This window comes from Notamacropus eugenii, chromosome 3 (genome assembly GCF_028372415.1).
Source record: "Notamacropus eugenii isolate mMacEug1 chromosome 3, mMacEug1.pri_v2, whole genome shotgun sequence".
Lineage (NCBI taxonomy): Eukaryota > Metazoa > Chordata > Mammalia > Diprotodontia > Macropodidae > Notamacropus > Notamacropus eugenii.
Genome location: NC_092874.1, coordinates 482,703,185 through 482,726,723, shown reverse-complemented (window position 1 = coordinate 482,726,723; position 23,539 = coordinate 482,703,185). Strand labels below are relative to the sequence as shown.

Here is a 23,539-nt window from a genome sequence, read left to right as displayed (position 1 = left end):
TGATGTTGCAGTAAGATAACATACATAAAGTGTTTCCAAACTTTAAAGCATTGTATGAATGTCAACTGTTCGATGCGTGCGTGCACACACACACACACACACACACACACACACACACACACACACATCTGCAGTCAGCTGAGACAATCCTATCATAAAAATTTCAGCCTGCCCCAGCTGAAAGGGACCTGTTGAAACTATCCCATACAGCAGAAGGCCAGGAGTCTCTGCATTTTGCTTGTGGGCACAGTGAAAAGTTTATTTTATGCATGTTAAATCCTGCAAACAAAACAACATATCTGGTCATATGGCTTCCATTAGCTCCCAATTTTGCACATTTCATCTGACTCCTCCTGAGAAGCTGGCTTGTGCTCCAAGGGTTCCCCTTGTGCACAGCCCGTATTGCCCCTCACAATTCTCACTCAGGTTTTCTGGTTTCCTGATTTTAACCTGAGAAACTTTCCTCTTTTTGTGAAAAGACTTCATCTTTCTCTATGAATTTCATGGAATTAAAGGTCTGTTATAACAGGGAGGAGTGGGGGAAGGGAGGAAGAAAAATACTTATAAAGAATGATTTCTGAGCAGGCAGGGGAATGAGAGGGTCCTTTTTCTAAGAGAACTGTGCTCCCAGGAACTGGGAGGGATTTTGCTTGGAAAGCAGGAGGATTTCCAAAATTGTTTCTGATTTTTTTAAAAAAAAATTCTTCAGGAATGAGGAGGAGACTCTTAGGGTCCCAATCAAGCTGAAGTCCTGGAGAGTGGGGAGGCAGCCTCAGAGGGACTTTGTATGGGCAGGCAGACTTTTCAGATGCATTTGAAATGAGTTGTTCTCTGAGTTTTATCCCATTAAAAAGACAGTTTCTCTAAAGCAGGGACCATTTCTTTCATTAAGTAACCCAAGGAAGCAGTCTGTAAATAGAGAGCTGAATGAATGAATGAAGTGACCCCTCTGCTTTGGAGAAGTCAAACTGAGTCTGGGACGAGATGACTGTCCCCCACTGTGTCTGAGTAGTAGGAGAACACTTGGGAGCTGGCTGCTCAGTGTGGGCTTGGGAGCTGGCTGCTTAGTGTGGGAGGCCTGCTCACTTCTCATTTTCTCTATTAAAAGGCTGAAGATTCACTGGCTCCGTGTATCACCCAACAGTGAGTGTCATCTCAGACAAATAGGGTTTTCCATTAGATAATGAATTATGAGAGAAATATGTCTCACACTGGAAAAACCAGTCACTTGCTGATGTAATGCTAACTCTAACCAATCCCAAACAAAGCCCCAGCCCTCTTCAGTTTGAGTGGTACCAATGTGTGAGTGTACAAATCAGCAGTCTGGTATAAAGCTTCCCATTAGGAATACTACCAAGAAGCTCTTGCCTTCCTCTGTCCTCATTCAAGGAGAGTGTGCTGGTGGGAGCCCCGCAAACAGCAAGGTAAATCTTTCCAACTTTTCTTGAGGGCCTGTCTGCACATACAGGGACACAAAATGTAAAGCTCCAAGACTGCTTCTGTGGTTAGGTGGGGTGGGGAGGCAGGAGCATTGCAGGTTATTGAGGAGGCCACAACACATACCAGGAGGCTTGCAGGAGGGGATGGGGTGGGGGCTTGAGGTCCATGAAGCAGGTTCATGCTGAGTTTGCAATGGATCCCAGACAAGGTATCAGAAAACCTGGCTTTGCTAGCACACCTCAGTCAGCATCAACAAATAACTGCACATGGGAGATGAAAAGACTTTGTTTTTTTTTCTCGCAGACTCCCATTCACAAACAATAAATTCAGGGAACACCCACCCACCCACAGACACCTATCGGAGGCCAAGTCATGAGAGGGATGATGTGGGGCTGCTTCAAGCAGGCTGAACTCCCCTCCCTTCTGCCTACCCTTGCTGGCTTTCCTGCAGTCACTTAAACTTTTAGTGCTCTTTCGGACTCACTTGTAAAACTTAATTGAATTACAATATGTTTGGGGCTTGTGTTTACGAGATTCCAAATATTTAAGTATATCATCTGAAGGATTATATTACACATATACGTTTAGGAGAGGAGGACGGTGCAACTGCCTTCCCCTCTGGCTCCTCTCCTCTTTCCTCCTTCCCTCCCCCCCAAAAAGCAAGGGTGAGGAAGGGAACACTTGACACATCCTGAACAGTAACAGGGTCAGAACTGAGGTTAGCCGATCTCAAAGCACCAATGCAAGAGGGAGTTAATGGCAAGAAATGCCTTCTAAAGTGTTATTCTGGTGACAGTGGGCACTATAGAGACTGCATCACCCCACTGGAGATTGTTCATTTTCCTCTCCCGTTTGAACTTCTTTCCACAATTGCTTCCATCCCTCCATGCTCAGATCTTATGCCCTCATTGTTTAAGGGAATTGGAAACCTTACGGTGGTTAGATTTAGAAACGATTTTTTTTCCACCACGATGATGCTGAACTGTAATGTACTGTACACACTGGGTGCCAACATATAAGCTGACTACAGAAATAGAAAGGGTTTCTGTGTGGGAGAGGGAAGCCCACAGAGAGGCAGGTAGGGGGAGCTTTCAGAGAGAGAGAGATACCTTAAAGAAACTTCTGCAGGATAAAATAAAGGGGCAGAATCTAGACAATAAGGGGGAAACAGCATAGCGTCAGTGAGGACCCTCCCGGAAAGGCACTGTTTGTAAAAGTCTGGTTCGTCTTTCATTTGGAAAAGGAAATGAAAACACATAAAGATTTCTCTTGCATCTTTCCTCTGGGCAAAAAGAAACACACTAAAAGATATGACATATTTAAAAAACTGGGGGACAAGGGGAACCAAGTTGAAGAATAGTCACGTGATGAAGTAAACCATCCTACAATATACTTCTCAGATTGGTTTCCCTTCAGAGCTAATTATTAAGGCATAGGAGTGCACAATGTGTGTAAAATAAAGTGAGAAAGAACAAGTGAGTTTTGGGGTTGGATCTGTAAATTCTGAAGAAAGCAGCAAACTAGTGTGTGTGTGTGTGTGTGTGTGTGTGTGTGTGTGTCTGTGTCTGTGTGAGAGAGCGAGCGAGAGAGAAAATGATAGAGAAAAGAGATTCAAATTCCACTCTAGCCTCTCTCTCTCTCTCTCTCTCTCTCTCTCTCTCTCTCTCTCTCTCTCTCTCTCTCTCTCTCTCTCTCTCACAGCATTTTGTAGTTCAGAAATGTGTATTATATTCTATGATCCCAAACAAAGTACGGTTCCTCTGCTGCCTTCAGATCCCTTGCCAGTGTTGATAACCCTGGACATTTAAATGTGAATGAAGAGGAAAGAGAAACATGGTCTTTTCAGTTTCATTCAGGGTCCGGTTCCTTTCCCCCTTCTCTGTGCCTTCCCTCCCTCCCCCATTGCTGCTTCCATCCCCCTTTCAGCCTTAACCCTCTCACCTTCAGAGTCAGGTGGCTGTCCAAGATTTTTAGGGAGTAGCCCCCCAAAAATCCAGTTGACTTTCTTTAAACTTTGCAATTAAAAAAAACCAAAACAACAGGGAGAGGTAAAGTAGAAAAGAGGGAGGGTACACTCGGAGAAAACGATCCCCCTCCCTTTAAAGTAGCGAGAGTAAAAAGGACATACATACATACATATATGAGAATGGTGGTATTTGAAGAGAGGTGTGCGTTGGGGAGCAGGGAGCATAAGGAAAGCAGCCTGTCAGAATCTGGGCTGTTCCTCCCCCTCCCTACTCATACATAGCCTTTACTCACAGACAAAACTCCCTCCCTCTCTCATTCACTCACTCACTTCAGGCCAATCCGTCGTTCGTTCTCTCTCTCTCTCTCTCTCTCTCTCTCTCTCTCTCTCTCTCTCTCTCTCTCTCTCTCTCTCTCTCGCCCTCTCTCTCTCTCTCTCTCTCTCTCTCTCTCTCTCTCTCTCTCTCTCTCCCTCCCTCCCTCTCTCCCCCTCTGTCTCTGTCTGTCTCTCCCCCTTCTCTCGCTCTCTCCCTCTCTCCCTCTCTCTCTCTCTCTCCCTCTATCCTAGTCTGAGACAGTCAGAACTCTCCTCCCTGACAGCCACAGACGTCCAGTACTTACTGCATTCAGAGAGGGAAGGGACCTACAAACCAAACTTCACAGAAAACTTTTTGTTCTCGTTCCAGAGAATTTGCTGAAGAGAAGGAAAAAGAGCGAGAGAGAAAGAGAGAAGGAGAGAGAGGGGGAGAGAAAGAGAGAGAGAGAGAGCGAGCGCGCGGAGGAGAGAGAGAGCGAGAGAGCAAGCGAGCGAGCGAGCGAGCAACCCCAGCCCACTGCCTGCCGGAGGGAGGGGGTCAGGCTCCCCGGGCTTTTAAAAAAGCGAATCACCCCAGCTCGGGCGGCCAGCATGCCTGGGCTCTCGCTGAGAGGCTTTCTTTTGGCTCTCTGCTGGATCCGAGTCAGGAGCTCCCCTACGCCAGGCTCGGAGGGCGCCAGCCCCGGCCCTGTCCCGGAGTGCCCGTCCTGTGCCCTCAGCAGCCTGCCCAAGGAGATACCCAGCTCGCAGCCCGAGATGGTGGAAGCCGTCAAGAAACACATCCTAAACATGCTGCACTTGAAGAAGCGACCCGACGTCAGCCAGCCCGTGCCCAAGGCTGCCCTGCTCAATGCCATCAAAAAACTGCATGTGGGCAAGGTGGGTGAGAACGGGTACGTGGAGATCGAGGACGACATTGGGCGCCGGGCCGAGATGAATGAGCTCCTGGAGCAAACCTCCGAGATCATCACCTTCGCCGAGTCAGGTGGGTGCCTGCCGCTTCGCCCCCGTGGCTCCCCACCCGCACCACACTGCACTTGAGATGGGTGCCTCCCTTAGGCTCCGGCACTCCTGGGCTGGGCAGGGAGGCAGGGGTGGGTGCTTGGGCACAGAGCGGAGCAGGACCTGCAGGCTTCATCGGTCACTGCCCTTGGCGGTGACTGGCAGACAGGAAGGGGTGAGCAGCCTGGGCACAGAACTGGGTAGGACATGTGTGGGCGGCAGCATCGCCTGCCGCTGGTCGTGGCTGGGCAGCCAGGGAGGCAGAGATGGGCAGCCTGGGCACAGGACTGAACAGGCCGTGGGGGCTGTGTCGGCTGCTCTCGGTTGGTACGGTATTGGATCTGTGGTATCTTCTCTGCTAACATTTCCTAACTCGGACAGCCCCGACGGGGGTGCGAGATGGGGGTGGGTGGAGGGTAGGAAGGTCTTTGACCAGCCTCCCAGCACCGAAAGTCAGGCTGCCTGGGCTTGCTGCAGGAGCGGGGAGATGGGAGCGCTTGATTCCCACTCCCAGCTTGGCAGTCTGGGGGGAGCAGGGTGGCGGCCAGCCCAGCGAAGCCAGAGTCGGGAGCTGAGAGATCCGCCCCGGGCCCCAAACTCCGTGCGCTGGGGCCGTCCCGGTTTGTTTTTGTTTTCTGTGTGGTGTGGGGGAAGGAGAGTCAGAAAGAAAAAGGAGGAAGAATTGTTTGAAAGCTGAGGTGAGGTCGCTGCCGCCGGGACGGTCTGAAGGGCGACAGACCCTGGGATACAGCCGGATAGAGACAGACCAAAGGGCCGACAGTCGGAGGGACAGGAGGACAGTCGGAGGGACAGGAGGACAGTCGGAGGGACAGGCGGACAGCAGACAGAGGGACAGACAGTCGTGTGCTCCATTCGTGTCTCTGTGAATCTCTTTCTGGGTAGCACACCCTGGGCGTTAGCTGGGGAGGGCCTGGGGGCAGGCGCACTTGCTGTCAGCTCCCTCTGAGCTGGCATTCACATGGGTAACATTTGTAACACTGACTTTTGCCCTCTGAACCAAAAAAAGAAAGCAGGGAAAAAAGAGGCTTGTTCTCTGTGAAGTTTCGGAGAGGCTGCCCCCTGCCAAGGAATGCAACCTTGCTGGCCACTTGCAGATACTCCTCGGGTCCCTTGTTCACAGGGTCCCTGAGAGGCAGAGCTTTGGCAGGGCAGAAGGGGGCTCCCCTGGTGCCTGTTTGCCTGGGAGGGGACAAAATACCTGGCCCGAGCTAGTGCCTGGGAGGGGACAGGAGCAGGCTGGGCTTTGCAAGCACATCCAGAAAAGGAGCATTTGTGCCCAGATGCCCACCCCCACCCTCACCCCTCAGGCAAAGGGCTTTCCCCCACCCCCAGAGTCACTGGATGAAGAAGCCTAGTTCGGTTTGCTTCCGCAGAGAATATTTAGTCAGAAAGGAGGCTCCGGGCACTTCTGAGAAGTTGGCCATCAATGGCACCACAATCCAGGCAATACTTAGGACTTTTCAGCCCTGAAAACCTGTTGACTCAGAGGTCCTGTTTGCAAGAAAGAAGTGCCAGGACAGGAAGTGTACAGTGCCTGCTGCCAGCCAGCTTCCCGCTGCCCTCAGTCAGTCCAGTACAGCATCATCCATTCCCTAGTGCTGGCTCCCTCCAGACTTAGGCTAGGGACTCCCCACAATTCTTTTCTTTTCTACCTGATGAATTTGGGGGCAGTCAGTACGTATCATCCTAGGTTACGCTGCCACCAAACCTTGTAACTGGAATCCCCTGGCACAAAGCAATGTAGTGGGTATTTTTACATACCTCCTATGGCACCGGACTCTGATCCATTGTACCTCCTCAGCTGGCTTTTTCCTGGGGTACCACATGGCCAATGACAGCAGTTCTTTAGATCATTGCTCTTCTGGCCCTGGCCTCTTTGAGGATAGTTTGGGAGAGAGGGGCTTCTAGCATCTAAACTGAGTCAAATTCAGTGCCAGAGCATACCATCTCCTGGGAGGGGTCTCTGCCTGGGCACCAGGGACAGAGTTGCTCTTTTATTCTGGTGTTTTCCACCCTCCCTCAACCTTCTGCCTTTTCCTTTCTCAGCCAAGACAGCTTTCTTCTCTGACTCACAACAGGCCTTGCCTTTAGTACCTGCTAAGCAGTCGCTTTGAAGAAAACAGGGCCATGTTTCTTAAGGAGTTAAAGGGTTAGGGTTAGAATCGAATCACATGTTGTCTAGAGTTGAGCCTTGTCATGGAAAGCTCTCGCCTGCTTGAAGATTCAAGGGGGGAGGGGGTTAGTGGGTGTTGGGAACAGGCCCCTGGCAAAGTCGTTTTGTTTTGAACTGTCCTCCCCCTAAAAGAATAAGCATTTCATCATCTCTCAAAACTGTAAACTTTGCCACCACAGAAGGAACTGTGGGCTCCAGAGCAGGGATTCTTAACCTGGGCTGGGAAAACTTTTTTATTTTGTTTCGAAGTTTGATAACTGTATTTCCATGCCATTGATTTCCTTTGTATTCCTACGGATTTTCTGTGTTTCAAAACATGATTCTGAGAAGGGATCTGTAGGCTTCACCAGATTGCCAAAGGTCATGTTAAGAATCTGATCTCTATTAAGAAACCCTTGACCTAGAGCCAGTGTGGGATTGCTCAGGACCTGTTGGCCTTGGGGTTGAGGATCTGGCTCTGATGATGATAAGAGATGGACAGAGGCAGACGGGCCTTGCAGAATGATGCTGCCCCCATAGAGGGTCTCCAGAGTTGACTAGAAGGTATTTTCTACGGTCCAAATGTGAGCCAATGGAATGCCCAGTCCAGACACCCTGAGTATGACCCTCAGCCCCAGATTTCACGGTTGCCCATCTCTTTGTCACTCGCCTCCTAAGGCGCATTGGAGGCAGAGGGTGCCATGGTGAGGACCCAGAAGTCTGCTGCTGAAGCACCCAGGCTGGTGCCTATTCAGCTGAATGTCATTCTTGGCAGGTGGAGTGGTTTCTCCCGGCTTTACCTCCAGGCATGGCTTTTTTCAAGCTCATGACAAGCAGTAGGGAGACAGCTGTGCTGATCCAGCCCTTGATTCCCATTGCTTCCATTCAGTAATAAAAAAAAAAAAATGTTTTCTCTTGACTTCTCATCTCAGAGCTACATGTGGAGTCTAGGTGAGTTCTCAGGATGACTTGGGGCCCCTCCCCCCACCTCAGAGGATGGCCTCCAGGGATTGTCCTGTTTTCTGAAAGCAGGTAGAGAAAGGGGTGGGGGAGCCTCAAGTACCCTGGCAGGTGGCTCCCTCTAGTTTTGCAAATGTTGCTATGGGGCGTGGGGGGAGAGGGGCAACAGTGTTGTTTTATTAAAGAAATGAACTTCTTAGTCAGTGAACTGTTAAGCTTTGGGCCACTGCCCAGGGCAGAGGATGAGGCTGGCAGCTTTGCTAGCAGCCAGCTAGGTGACCGACCAGAGAAGCCCCCAGGCAACAGTGAGGAGGAGGGGAGAGAGAACTAGGAAGGAAAGGAGAGGAGAAATCTGAAACCGCCCGGCTGGAGAAAGTGGCCGAGAAAGCTTCGGGAGGAGGTCCCTGGAATCCTGGGGCCTGGAGGGGATTGTTTGCTGAGGGCTTGGGGGAGGTTGGAGCCACTGATTGATTCCTTACCTAGAGACACACACACTCTGTCTGGGGCTCAGGCTGTGTTGGGCACCAGAGCAGGAACACAGACAGTGGGGATGCTGTGGGGGTCACCTACTTCTTTTTGCCTAGACCAGGGGACAGGCCACAAGAGGGCGCATCCCAAAGACTTTTGCATCATGCTTGTTAGCAACTTGGCCTTAGAGACCCGTCAGCCGTCTCATAGAAGCCACTGTCATATGGTCTGAGGGCTGAGGGTTTGTTCCCCCTCCCTCAAAGGGAGAACTCCCCTCAGAGGGGTCCACAGCAGAGCCTGAATGAACTGCAAGGCTAGAACTCAACCAGTGCCATCCCATTGACGTAAAGAATGGGAATGCTAAAGTCCCTGATGTGTCCCCACTTTCAGTGCAGAGGAGACCCTGGGAAAGGAGCCTGAGAGGCAGGTGGGAGGTCAGGGGAGAGGATAACTCTTCACATGGGTGCAGGCTAATGACCAGTTCTTGATTAGAAAACCAACCTAAGCAGGGAAGCTGAGAAATGGTTTGCCCCAGAAATATCTTCCTTCCTTCTCTGAATTGGTCAAGCCCCCTTGGCAGGTTCCAGTCGTTTCCCAACAGTCATAAACAATAATGAATGACTATAAGGGGAAGTGTGTGTGTGTGTGTGTGTGTGTGTGTGTGTGTGCTTACGAATTTGAGCCCATGAATATGCAAGGGAACTTATTTAGCACCTTGTGGCAATTTGGTCTGAGTCCATCATCTGGGGGTACTGTCATTCCTGACATGGCACCTAACACCATTGCACCTCCTAATCAATTGGCTTAATGTCCCTCCAGCCCATAGACAATGAGAGGAGTGCCTTTGATCACTGACTGACTGATGAGTTAGTCCTTGGCCCCTTTTGGGATATCTCAGAAACAGTGGGAGCCTTAGAAAAGGAAGGAAAGGGAAAGCAAAGACAGAATCAGGAATGAAGTGACTTTATGTAGTTTTCAGAATAGATATAGACAGACAGACAGATAGACAGATAGATAGATAGATAGATAGATAGATAGATAGATAGATAGATAGATGGATGGATGGATGGATGGATGGATGGATGGATGGATGGATGGATGGATGGATATCTCTAGGTGTGTATAATGTGCATAGCCATGCTTAGCTTCTGTCCTTTTGGGGAATCTAGCAACTTCCTATAGAAAATAATTTTTCTGTGACAGTTAGCCATCCGCTTTTCTGGGGTGTCATGGGCCTCCTAGGCCAGGGCTCCATCATGATTCACAACACTTTCCATCCCAAAGGTCGAGGACTTCTTAGCTGACCTATCTTTAGTATGAGATATTTTTGAACCTTCCCAGATAGAAGCATTTGAGGAAGCCATTGGATAGGATGGGGTTTTTATACTGAAGTTAGGAATTCCTCTTGCTGAGGAGTTGGAGGGGTATGTAGAAAGGGAACTGCCTCCTGCCTAGTCTACCAGCTCCCTTCCCCCATCAAGATTCAAATGCAGATCTTGGAATATCTGTGTCTTTCCAGAAAGGAGCTAGGTCCAAAGTTTGCCAGATCAATGAGTCTTACAGGTGCCCTAAGTGCTCCCTACACATTTCCCTTGCCTTCTGTGGGTCCCGTTCTTGGGGGTAGCGGATTGCAGAGGCCTGGTGTGAGGGAGTTCATGGGGTAAAAGCTTCCCAGTCTGTTAATGATAGCTTTGTATGGCCCCTGGTACAGCAACTCACAAACTCTCAGCTCCAGGACGAAAACTGAAAGTTACAGAGACTTGGGAAGGGCCTTTTTTCCTTTTCTTTTCCACAGGAGTTGAAATCCTCTGTATAAACAATAAGAACTCCGCCCCCTAAGTCTCCCAGGACACTAAAGTGCTGTGAGGGTGAAGAAAGGAAGGTAGCTTATCTGCCCCACCCCTCATTTCATAGCATTGTGCGGTCAGAATAGAGCGAGGATGTAAAGCCCCTTGCAAACATGTGCCAGCCAGTGGCCATCGCTGGCACTGCCCTTTCTTGGCTTGGCTGGGTTTTTAATCCAGGGAGACTCTCCCAGTGTGGAGACTCCCTTCACTGACAAGTGTGGTCAGCTGCTCCAGAACCTGGAGTTTTCCAGGCCCGCTTGGCAGTCACGCACCACTTCGGTAGTGTGCTAAGGCCCCACAGGGCCCTGAGATAGCGCCAGTTAGAAGAGGGTCCGAGCTCAGGGGCTGCTGACTCCTCACCGCATCACATAGCCTCTGTCACTGAGGTTCTCATTTTTTTCGTCGTATAGTTTTTTCTCAATGGATTTCAGATGAGAAGGGTCCTGGGACTGGGGCTCTCTTCTGCTTCATGTTTGGCAGACGGTCGCATCGCACACTTGGATAAAACAATTGTTTATTATGATGATTATCTTGTTCTCATTTTCTCTTATAAACTTTATGACTTCTTGAGTGAACCTCTCTGGCACAACGGGAAAGTGAGTAGGTCACTGGACACACTGTCTTTGTGAGCTAACAAGTCCCTGAGCCCCTCTACCTCAGTGTCCTCATCTGTAAAATGGGAGTCATGATAGCACCTGCCTCCCTGAGTTGTGAGGATCCATTGAGATAAACAGGCTAAATGCTTACAGAAATGCGAGTTTTTATATTATTCATTATTCCCGTCACTATGATCAGCTGTCAGACCCACTGTGAGGAAAGAACTTCTTATAACCTAAGTTCCCTCATTTGTAGAATGAGAATATAAGCTTTCTCAGGTCTCTTTAGCCCCTTGTCCTGGCTCCTCCTTCTTCCTCTGATCCTTAGGCGGCAAGTGACGTAAGCCAAAGAGCTGCCCTCGGAGTCCGATGATCTGAGTTCAAGTCCTAGCCTTTACACAGGCTGACTCTGGGATCCCAGAAAAGTCTCTTAAGACACCTCTCAGTGTCCCCAGGCAACTCTGTAAAGGTTTCAGGAACCAGACAAGGGAGTGACCCATGTCAGTGAGATCACAAGCATAGACCCAAATCAAAACTATTAGGATTCCATAGAGGAGAACCCTTGTGGGTGTGTATGTGTGTGTGTATGTATGAGTGTGTGTGTGTGTGTGTGTGTGTGTGTGTACATTCAGATTTTCCGATATTCGTTCGATAGCTGATCATCCGCATTTCTTTAGCCCCTCATCCCTCCACTGTAGTGATGGGAAGATATGGCCTGTCAATTACCAGTCTCCCAGTGTTTTCCTGATGCCCTCCCCTCTCCCATTCTTTACTACTCAGTCTTCCTCCTGGACCACCGTCAGCTTTTGATTGGAAACCTGTGCCCTGGACCCCTGGCCTAACTTCCCTCCTAGAGAAAGACCAAAGCAGCAGCCAGCTCCCCTGCCCCACCCACCTCCCCTGCGTGGGTCTTCCCTGCCTAGTGACTCAGCCACTGGCAGAGATGAGCAGAGCAGGCTCATGAGAAAGGGGGATGGCTTTGGTTATGATGCCTGCCTTTCAGATCAACTAGGGCAGGAGAAAAAAGGCAAAGGGAGGAAGGGAAGCTGGTCAGAGAGTTGGCACCTGAAAGGAGGTCCAGGTCAGCCCAGACCCCAGATCACAGCTGTCATGCCTCTTCCAAGAGAGATGGGAGAAGAGGAGGAGGGGAAGGAGGAAGGAAAAAAGGAAGGAGGGGAGGAGGAGGAGGGACCTGGGAGCAGGAGCAATCCCCCCACCACCTGTATGTGCTCATGTCCGACTTGGGGAAGGAATCAGTGAAGTGAGTGGGGGCAGGGTGGGAAGTCAGTCCCTGTTGGGCTTCTGGGCCAGGAAGGGCGGTGCTGAGGCTGCCCCGAGAGAGCCCTGAGCAAGCCCCAGGCTCATGGAGGCTGGCTGAGGTGAGATGGAGAGCTGGACTGGAAGAGAAAAGCATAAAGGCAGAATGCTTTCAGGCACCTGCTAGTCTGGGGCGCCTCCAGCGGTCTGCTTGGGCCATTTTGTCTCTTTTCAATCCATGAACGATATCAAAGGGCTTTCTCTCTCCCTCCCTCTCTCTCTCTCTCTCCCTTTCTCTCTCTCTCTTTCTCTCTCTTCCCCCATTACCACCTCCTGCCCCTCCCCCCCATCTCTGTCTGTTTTCTCTCCCTCTTTTTTGGAAAGGGGTGGAAAACACCAAAGCCTGACAAAATGGAATTCATGTATTCATTGAAGCAGAGAGTTCAGCTAGAAGGTTCCCTGGGGCTTATCTTGTTTGTTCTGATTTCTGCCCCCCTTTCTCATTTTACAGAGAGGGCCAATGAGGTCTCGATACTCCAGGAACAGGGGAGGGATCCAACCTGGGAGCCCCTGCCTCTATCCCTGGTGCCTTGCCACTCTCTTCTTCCACCTCCTGCATGGGTATAAGAAAGCATCTGCCTTCCATTATTATGGCTGGTAGAAAACTTGGAAAAAAAGAGGTACCTGTAGGTGAGGTGGACATGAGAAAGCAGGAGTCCCTCTGCTCGCCTTTCTCCCGGGCTTTGGAGCCAGAGCTTTCATGCCTTGCTGCCTTGAGTGTTGTTTCTTGTTTATTTTCTTCCCTGTGAAAATTCTCTGGATTATATTCTAGAGCAATTCCAGAAATGGACTCCAGGCTCGAGAACTGACAGGGGAGGGGGATATTTGGAGGGGATAGTCCAACTGTCAAAAATAGGAGGGGGGAGAAACACAGGAAAGGTGCTGCTAGTGTCTGTCCAGATGATTAAATAACCATCCCAACGGGTAGCTGGGCCAAGCTCTGCACACACAGTGCCAGAGGGTAAACGGCCAGGGAGGACAGGGAGACAAGAGAGTTTATGGTTTTCCTGGGTCCTTGATGTATCGGCAGCTGAGAGGGCTCAGCCCCTTCCCATTGGGCTCTCTTCCCACATTCCTCGTTTCTATGATGCTCAGAAATTACTTGCATCCCAGTCCAGCTGCCTGGTGGGGGGGAGGGGGGCATAATCTCTTCTTAACCTGAGAAGCAGTTGGTTTAGGGCAGAGGGGTCAAATCCTAGCCTGCAGTCCCCTGCCCCCAACACTTCCATGTGTGGCCAAGCCAGATTAAGATGTAGCTAGGATATATTTAACAAAAAATAATCACAAGGTAGAACATAGATAATGTTAATAAGTGGGTTTCTAAGTCGATCTGTGGCCCCCCCAAGTTGCTTCTCGTCCGGTTGAGTGGCTCTCATTTCTATACACTTGACATCACTGATGTAGTGGATGGAGTCCTGGGCTTGTAGTGAGGAAGTCTTGGGTTCTAATCCTACTTCTCATACTATCTTATGTGACTCTGGTCAAGTCTTTTAACCTCCCAGGGCCTCAGTTTCCTCTCCTATAAAATGAGGGGTTTAGATTCATTGGTCCCCTCTAGCTCTAGGTCTATGAACCTGAACTCTGAAAACCTTTTGTTCTTCCGGACCTAGGGCTATACAGAGCCCAAATTACACCTTAGGTAAAAACTGTCACCTAGCATCTGCCCTTTCTTGCTCCACAGAGGACATCACAGCAGTCCTCTTCTCTGAGAGAGGCAGTGTGGGTCAGAGGGCCTGGATTCTTGCACTTACTTAAATGAGTGGCCTTGGATAAGTCACCTCTCTAGGATTCAGTTACCTCCTCTGTAAAATGAGAGGGTTTGACTAAGGGATATCTTCTAGCTCTAAGTCTATGATCCTGGCAAACAGACAGGCACTGGGCTGCAGAGATGGCTTGGGAACAGTTGACCCACAAAGGCAAAATGTCACCTGCTGTCTCTGTCTGCAGTAATCAGAGCTGACCTTTACCAAAGACTTTGTATTCCTTCTCTGGAAATTTCTAACAGCCCTGTGAAGTAGATGCCCTGGGTATTCATTTTTATCCCCAGTTGACAGATAAGAAGACTGAGGGTTAGAAAGATGGAGAATTGCCCCGGGATTCCAGTTCTTCTTGCCTCTCAGGAGTGGAATCTGGTCCAAGGTCCTCCAGGAGTATAGAGCACATCATGTATTCTGCCAACCTGCTGCTTAGGGGGTGATTTCATTCTGCTTGGGACCATCTCCTGCTCCCTGACCTCCAACCCCCTCCCCCAGCCTTCTTCTGAGGAACAGGCATCAGCGACATCTGTGGGAATGAGCTGACTGAAACCAGGTGCCCTTTCACATCCTGGGGATGATTCCACATCTACAGTTTCATGCTCTCAATTTCCTAGAGAAACCAAACCAAGTCGTTGCCCTTTGGCTGGTCTGTTTGAGCAGCTCCTGTCTCTGGGCCTTTCCATTGACACCCTGAAGTGGTTAGGATTTCAGAGGCCTGCCTGGGCAGACAGAAGGGGGCTTGTTAGCACTACTATGGACAGAGCTGGCATTCCCACATGGAGGGGTAGGGGAGGGCAGGTTCATGGGGATCAGCTAGCAGAGCTCCTGTGTCCATGGCATTGGGCAAACCAGACCATCTATCAATCTACCGATGGTGTTTTGTTTTGGCTTCATCCTAAACCAGGGAGCTCACCTTCTGGGCTGTCCTTTATTTTGTGGAAGAATGTCGGTGTAGTGCCCCCCAACATGAGAGGGACACTGGTTATCCTAAGGAGCACAGTGCCCAGTGGCCAAGAGGCAGAGTCACACTCCCTAACTCTCCCTGCCCCATACATTAGACCTGAAGACAGACTACAGCATTCATTTTGTCTGGTTTCCAGGAGAGGTCAGATTTACCATAACTAGAATTAGACAGGGCTAAGAGTATTAAAACAGGGATGAAATCCACCATGAAAAGGGAGCCGAAAGGCTTCCTTCTGCTGCAGAGAGGGTGAAACCAGCCTGATGTGCACAATTGAATTGTCACCATTGCCGTGGAGAGAGCCCTCAGCAGGGCTGAATTTCCAGAAAAGACTACAGGGGGCACAAAGGTGGAATGTGGGGGGCATTGTCTAGGGACTTTCTACCAGATCCTCCATTCTTTATATGGAGGTATGGAAATATGGCTAGAAGACCCTCCCAAAGGCCAGGGAGTGCCCACCTGTGCTCTCAGGCAAGGATTTTCTGTTAACTCTGTCTACCTTTTGTGTTGATTTCGCTGTGCATGAGGTGTATTTTGCCACCCCTACCCTTGAGGGCACAGACCATTTCTTGTTTCATTTCTATCTTCATCCTAGTGCCCAGTACAATGCCTGACACAGCCTCAAATGCTTACTGAAGTAAATTCATTTGAACTCATTGAACATGGACCCAAAGTCAGGCATGTATGCATATAGAACCATACCTGGCATCTGTGCAGAGGGGAAGGTTTGCAGAACACTTCCCTTGCAACAGCTATGGAATAAGCAGTACCAACTTATCCCCACTCTATGTATGAGCAAACTGAGGCTAAGTGCTTAATCACGATTCTACGGCCAGCAATGGAAGCAAACATTCAGCTGGGATGTCTCTGGATCTCAAGCCCTGTGTGGTTAATTCTACCAGAGTGTTGCTCAAACATCGTGTTATTTGAACCCATCTACAATCTTAAAAATTATCGAGGATCTCCTGCCAAAGAGCTTTTGCTGATGTGGGCTCTATCTACCATTTATTTACTTTATTAGAAGTTAAAATACTTTAATGTAATTATAAACATAGTTTGGTCTACCAGACCCACTGAAAAAGTCTTGGGCATCAGGGATGCCCAAGGATCTCCAGATGACACTCAGACAATCACATCTTGATGGTGCATTATCATCCCTTTGCTCCTAGATGTGATTCTGCATTCTGTGAATGCATATGTAGTATGAGAACATGGAACATTGTCAGGTGTATGTTTTATATTCATATCTAGTTGTATGCACATATTATGTGTGTACTCATGTGCATACATGTGTATATGTTTATGCATGTTATGTGTGGAAATGCAAATGTGTGCCCCACATCTACATTTGTCAGACACATTCATAAACCACATATACCATGTATGTGCATGGATGGTGCATGCATGTTGGCACAATCCTCTTTACAAATACACATATGATAGCATATCTACACATGTAGTTCTCTCAGCATGATGCTGCTAAGATTTCTGGTTTTATGCTTAGGTTTTATTTGTATGGAGGAGAGAAGGTCTAAAACTAGGATTTCATTGGTATGCCAAGTGCCTTGTATCCAGCTTAGGGACACAAAGAGTTTGCTAGGGATGCTGGGGATGGTAGGATGTTCAGGGACTGGCCCAAGTTCACCCCGTTGGATTAGATCAATGCAGGGATTTGAACATGGCTTCTCCAGACTCCAATGGCAGTTCGCTGTCCATTGGGCCACATATGGCCTATCAGGTGGAAACATGTTCTACATTTAAAGGAGGGTTTTTGTATATATGAAAGCCAACCATGAAGTGCTGAGAATGGGGGGTATATTTTCAGGGGCAGGATTTCAGAGCCATGTTTGATTCCTGAGACAGGAATAGACAAATGCAGGTCAATGTTCTCCTACATGCATGTGGTTGTTTAAGAGTGGAGAATTCTACTTTACCCATTGTGGGGGAACAGAGCTAGAATCAGAGGCCTGGTTTCAGGTCCCAGCTCTTTTAAAAAAAATATTTTATTTTTCCCCCAGTTACATGTAAAAACACATTTTTATCATTCTTTTTTAAAAATTTCTGAGTTACAAAGTCTCTCCTTCCCTCTCTCTTTGGTCCTAGCTCTTCTGTTTTCTCCCTGTGACTTTAGACAAGTCCCTCTGTCTTTCTTTAGGGCTTCAGTTTCCTTTTCTTTAAAATGAGTGGGCTACCCTCAAGTCATCCCCAAGTTCCCCTCCAACTATCCTGTGATCTTGGTCAGTTCAGTGAACAGATTCCAACATTCACACTAACCAGTTCCCTCCTTTTTCTTGTGCTGTTTCTCACCCCAGGCACTCCCAGGAAGACGCTACACTTTGAGATTTCCAAAGAAGGTAGTGACCTCTCTGTGGTGGAGCGTGCTGAAATATGGCTATTTCTGAAAGTCCCCAAGGCTAACCGAACCAGGACCAAAGTGACCATCCGACTCTACCAGAACCAGAAGCAATCCCAGAGCACCGATGGTGGAGATGAGGCCGAGGAGGTGGGACTCAAAGGTGAGAAGAGCGAACTATTGATCTCTGAAAAGGCAGTCGATGCCCGCAAAAGCACATGGCATATCTTCCCAGTTTCCAGCAGCATACAACGTCTATTGGACCAGGGTAAGAGCTCTCTGGATGTGAGGATTGCCTGTGACCAGTGCCAGGAGACAGGTGCCAACCTGGTACTGTCGGGCAAGAAGAAAAAGAAGGAGGAGGAGGGAGAAGGGAGAAAGAAGGAAGCAGGAGAAGGTGGAGTAGGAGAAGAAGAGAAAGAACAGACGCACAGACCTTTCCTCATGATGCAAGCCCGCCAGTCTGAGGACCACCCTCACCGCCGCCGCCGCCGCGGTCTGGAGTGTGATGGCAAGGTCAACATCTGCTGCAAAAAACAGTTTTTTGTCAGCTTCAAGGACATTGGCTGGAATGACTGGATCATCGCCCCCACGGGCTACCATGCCAACTACTGCGAGGGAGAGTGTCCCAGCCATATAGCAGGCACTTCTGGCTCATCCTTGTCCTTCCACTCCACGGTAATAAACCACTACCGCATGAGGGGGCACAGCCCCTTTTCCAGCCTCAAGTCATGCTGCGTGCCCACCAAACTGCGGCCAATGTCCATGTTGTATTATGATGATGGCCAGAACATCATCAAGAAGGACATTCAGAACATGATAGTGGAGGAGTGCGGCTGCTCCTAAGCCCTCTCCTGCAGCCAGAGGGGCCCCTGGGATCTGGGGGCTATGGACAGACAAGAAGGAAAGGTGCGGAGACAGTGAGAAGGCAATGAGTGACCAGAGACAAGACCCTCCTTTGGGCCAGGGCTTCTCCAGGAGACTGAAATAAAATCAGCCGAAGACACATGAAGGAAACATGCAGACCATCATCAGCCTGGGTTCAGAGAAGGAGCAGGGGAAGGAGCTGGGGGCTGGAGAGGAGGAAGGAGGGGAAATCCTCCTTCCTCCCTTGTTCCTAAGGAGAACAAACTAGCTACTTTGGTGGTGGGCATGCAGCAGCCTTGGCCCTTTGATCCCTCTCAGCACAAGCCCTGAGGTCAGCTCCCCTAACTTGTCAGTAACGTGGAACCCCCCCATTCCCAAGAGTATCCAGAAAGCCACGGAGTGGAACATTCCCAGGGATCTTTGCCCCAATTTGCCAAGGCCATAGGGCATGTCTATATGCCTCTACGATATATACATATATATGTGTATGTCTGTACATACACATATATATGTATAGATCTATGAGTAAAGCAGTGTATGTACACAGTGAGACCCACATCCATGTTTGCGCACACTGTCTATGGCGTGAGTGAGCCTGGCAAGAAAAGGATAACGTGTTGTGCAGGGTGATCACACCTTTTCTGCATTATTTTGGAGGGAGAGAGAGAGAGAGAGAGAGAGAGAGAGAGAGAGAGAGAGAGAGAGAGAGAGAGAGAGAGAGAGAGAGAGAGAGAGAGAGAGAGAGAGAGAACAAGAATGTGGGAGAAATGAGAGACCCAAGGAAGGGAAAATACCAAGTAACATTTCGTTAAGGTGCTCATGATTCTAGAACTATGCAACCTAATTGGTTTGAAACTGTTTACCTGAGAGAGAACAAAAAGAAAGACTTTTTTTTTTGTATTGGAAATAACATGATTAATTTTTTTTTTTTTTTTTTTTTTTTTTTTTTGCTTCAAGGAGAGATACTTGAAAGGAACGCTGTTTGATCCAAACAGTTCTGTCTTTTGTAAATGTCGTCGTCATTGTCGTTCATTGTTTACTATTTGCACTACGATGGTGTTTGACCTGTCTAATCTTTATTTAACAAGTATTGTGGGGGTGGGGGGAGGGGAAGAGCTGCACTTCATGTGAGCTATGGAAGAACTGCTAGCACACACAAAATAGCTATTTTTATTATTATAATTATAATTATTGTTATTGTTATTTTGTACCTTACAAATGAATAGACACGTACACCAAAGACGTTTGTGTGAGCCTTTAAACAGTCTGTTTGTGATGGCGACGGGCCAGGCTTGCGATGGAAGGGGCATGGGGCCCGTGGGAGCTAGCGCAGAGGAAGACCTTCCGTCTTGGCCAGGCCTCTTCAGAGTACAGCCAGGAAGCAGGGGACATTTCTTGCTGGACGTACAGTAGTTGTACACTGTTGGAAATCAGATTCATGAAACAGTAGATGTGTATGCACTCCTGTCCGTCTGTGTGTGTGCAGATAATATGCACTCACATGTGTGTGCATGCACAACACACACAAACACCCATGCACAACTGTGTATACATGCCCCATGCATAAGAACACATGTGTGTATGTATACCTACATTGTATCATGTCCACATATATTTTCAGAATTTCAGGCTGTCATTTTTAATGTTCCTAAAATAATGAATGTTTGTGTGCAAAACACAGTATTTTTCAAGAGGGTGTGATTTTATTTTTTTCTTTCTCTTTGGATTGTGTGGGGATCCATTGAACATTTGGATTGAAACTGAGCTCGAAATGCCAGTGACTCTTCCAGAAGACCCTCTCTAAAGTCACATGAGAACCCGTGCCTCTTCTTGGCTCCTCTTTTCCTCAGCTGACCCCCACCTGTCAGCCCCCACAGGTGAAAAAGGGAAAGCTTTGATATCTCCAATCTTTGGGCAATGGCAGCTTTCAGTTACAGATATGCCATTGGAGACTTGCTGTGAGGGCGCTGACTCTCTGTAGACAACTGGGCTTTTAGAAACCTACAAGCCAGCAGTCACTGGTGCTGGTTAAAGGATTCTTATAGAATATTCTTGTGGCCAAGCTGTCCAAAAAGTCAGGATAAGAAGAGAAAAAGTAGTTAGGTGGAGAGGGAGGGGGAGGGGATAAGGGTTTAAACCCCTTAATTTTTTTATTTGTATCTTCAGCCAAAACTCTATGTATGTGTGTGTGTGTATATGTGTGTGTGTGCCTGCCTGTGTTTATTTGTATTAACTGAGATGCAAAAAAAGGAAAAAAAATATTTTGTTTTATAAATATCAAAGTCCATGATTATAGCTAAGTTTTCTTTAATTTATTCCACAGTATTTAGGTTGCCTAGTACCGCTATGGGTTATTCATGTATGTGCTTTTTTTTTATACAGATATATTTTTTTTACAGACTTGTTTGCATCTTGCAAAAAGAAAAAAAATTTTGGGACAATTTGCTAATAATTGGGTAAAAATTAAATTAATCACTAAAACGTTTGTAAAATATTAAGGCTTTGCAAACCTTGTCAATCTGTAGGATTCTTTATATATGTATGTATATAAGCACACATACATGTGTGCATATTCACATATACATACATTACACATGTACGTGGGTTGTGTGTATATACACACACACATACACACGCAAACACACACTGGGTTATCAAGTACCAATGGGGAAGAAACAAAACCCTAGCAAAAACAAAGCAGCTATCCTTGCAAAATCTACATGGTGACTATACCCTCACCCTTGTTGGCAAGGAAGGGAAGGCTGTTGTGCTTGGGTGGAAGAACGGTCATTGGGCAGCAAAGAATGAGAAGGTTGGAAACAGACTGGGTTTCCCCTTTCCTCTTTGCTAGAACATCTCAACCAGGTCAAAGTGAAGGAGGAGAGGGCGCAACAGTTAATGTCATTTCCAATATTCCAAATTTTCTTAACATTCTATTGAAGGGCTTGGAATTGGCATCAGCTATAGTGACAAGGGCGTTAAAATTATCTAAGAGGAAGTCAGTCCCATATAGGCTCAGAAAAGAATGGGGGAAGGGTTCCAGAATAAGAAACTAGACAAGGCTGTGACCTACGTCCTCCATAAAGGATCAAATGGAGAAGAGAGGAGGAAGAAATGGCAGCTAGTGTGTACCTGATTGTGTGTTTCTAAACTGCAAAGCTCATCGCCCAATTCAATTTAAGACAAACCATGAAGGTATCAGACAAGGTGGGGGGCGTTGATTGGTAGATAATATAACAGGAAGCAAAGACAAATGAAAACTATTTGATTTGAATTTTACAAATAAATCCCAGTGACAAGAAACACATACACTTCTGGGATGACAATTGGCACACACATGCAGACACACATGCACGTAGATTTTAATTTGGTTTAATTCAGTTGGCATGTCCACAGTATAATTAGAATTAGACATTTTTACCCTTTTCAAGATATTTTGTGGGATGCATGAGATTTCATGCTTGTGCTAACCTTGTTAGAGAGCTGGTTTTTAAATAGGAGTCCATTTTGTTTTATGTAGCTTGGTTCCTTCAGAACTTGGTTTTTGTTGAAGCTGTTTCCATTGTTGCTGTCTTTAAGACCCTTTCTGAAAATTCTATGTATGAGTAGATCGTATGCACACATATGTGTACTTGTATATGTGTATATACCTACATATACATATATACATCTATATTCCCGTGTGTATATGTGTATGTATACTCAAATCACTTTACATATGTTACACACATACATCTATTCTATTGGTGTAGTTCACCTTTGTCACAGGGAACTAAAATTTGTAGGAACCCAATGAAATCATTCTGATACCTGGAAAAATCTTTTGCATCCAATACCTGTTTAAGAAAACAGGTAGATATTGCAAGGGGATGTAGTTGCTATCTGTGACTATTTTATCTGAGTCCCCTTAAAAGTATAGTCAAGCTTTTTCAGGCACTGACTTTAGATCCCTTTGTCTGTAAAGAATAACTGTAGGGATGTCCATCTAGGATTGATTTCCATCTTCCCTTCTCCAAAGGCTCAGCTGGGAAGTTTGCCCTCCTTTGGTGCAACGGAATGGGGGCTAAATCTTGTTGTCAGAGGGCTTCTGTTCAAATCTTACCTGTCCTCTTACTACCTACCTTATTACCTTACTACCTGTCCTCTTACTACCTTACTACTACTACTTTGAACAAGTCATTTTATTTCTCCACAGGCTCTCAGTTTACTCATCTGTAAAATGAGGTTGCACTAGCCAGCCTCGGCAGGTTCTTCTTGTTTCAGATCTATGATCCTAAGAGAGTTACGAACTGGAGTCTCCACCCGCTCTGAGGTTCCAATTTGTACTGAACTTGGATTCCAATCATCCAGCTCCCTGTAAACGCCTCCCTCCCTGTGGGCCTCCTGGCATCCTTCCTCTTTGATGTCAAAAAAAATGAGTCACCCCCCAAAACCTACACATAGAATGAAAACTTGAAGATGTGGGCAGGAGGGCCGGGGGAGGGAGTTGTATGGGTTTAAATTAAACCCTGTATCTTGGAGGAGCTGTTGTGTAGGTCAAAGAAAATGAATGGTTAGAAGTCCCCATTTGCATGGGCACAAACAAATACCACTTGGGCTATATTTGCTCACTTGTTCGCTCTTTCTTTTGGATTTCAAATGAATATTTTCTTTTCTGCATCCATCCCCTCCCTCATTTCTCCCTTCTATTTAAATGCTTGGAAAACAAGATATTGACAATGGTTAAAGTATTTTTCTTTAGAAAAGAAACATAATCTGAAAGCCAAGATACCCTAAAGCCTGTTCGGCTTCAACATGCTTGTGCTCTGTGGTTGCTGTTATTTGATTTTGTCTGCTTGTTTGGTTTGGGGGCCTGGGCATCCCCCAAGCAGTGCTTTAACTAATTAAAGTTGTTAATTTATATGAGTGCATTTCAACTATGTCAATGGTTTCTGAATATTTATTGTATAGAAGGACTGGCAATTTTTTTTATTTACAATATGTTTAAAGAGATAACAGTTTGATATGTTTTCATCTGTTTATTGTAGAAGTTATTTATTTTCATGGCATTCCATCTGATGTTCGGATATTTGGAAGACATGTGATCTCTACTTTGTACAGTTAAGGGACAATATTCTTCAGCTCCTGATAGCTTCTCTGCCTTATGTTAAATAAAAAAGACCTGTTTGGCCTTTATTGTTTATTTGTATTTCTATCTTAACTGTTATGATTGATTTCCCATGGGTATTGGGACACATACTCAGAGCACTGGAGGCTGGATTATGTTACTTCTTCATAAGGGGATGGGAGGAAAGGGAGAGAGAGAAAAAGAAAGAGAGACAATTGAGAGTATGAATGATAGAATGAGAAGAAGGGGGGAGTATGCTGGAGAAAGAAATGAATAAATGAGAATCAAGAGCCAAGAAAAAGATCGGAAGAGTGAGGGAAAGGGAATCAAAGGAAAGAAAAAAAAATGGATAAGAGAATGAGAGGCAATCCAATGGGCAATAGTGGGGAGACAGACAGAGGGATGGACAG

At 47.2% G+C, this 23,539-nt stretch overlaps 1 protein-coding gene across 3 annotated transcripts; it reads left to right on the top strand.

Annotated features, from left to right (window-relative positions):
- The first annotated feature begins 1,326 nt into the window (after positions 1-1,326).
- Positions 1,327-23,210, top strand: INHBA (inhibin subunit beta A). 3 transcript variants are annotated; one of them, XM_072599111.1, is made up of 3 exons: positions 1,327-1,424; positions 4,092-4,706; positions 17,115-23,210. In XM_072599111.1, the coding sequence occupies exons 2-3, from the start codon at positions 4,313-4,315 to the stop codon at positions 17,999-18,001; spliced, it is 1,281 nt and encodes a 426-aa protein (XP_072455212.1). In that variant the 5' UTR covers positions 1,327-1,424; positions 4,092-4,312; the 3' UTR covers positions 18,002-23,210. The 3 variants fall into 3 exon arrangements, with proteins under 3 accessions (XP_072455212.1, XP_072455211.1, XP_072455213.1); XM_072599110.1 differs by lacking the exon at positions 1,327-1,424 and having other exon boundaries at positions 3,722-4,706; XM_072599112.1 differs by lacking the exons at positions 1,327-1,424; positions 4,092-4,706 and adding an exon at positions 4,731-5,046.
- The last annotated feature ends 329 nt before the right edge of the window (positions 23,211-23,539 follow it).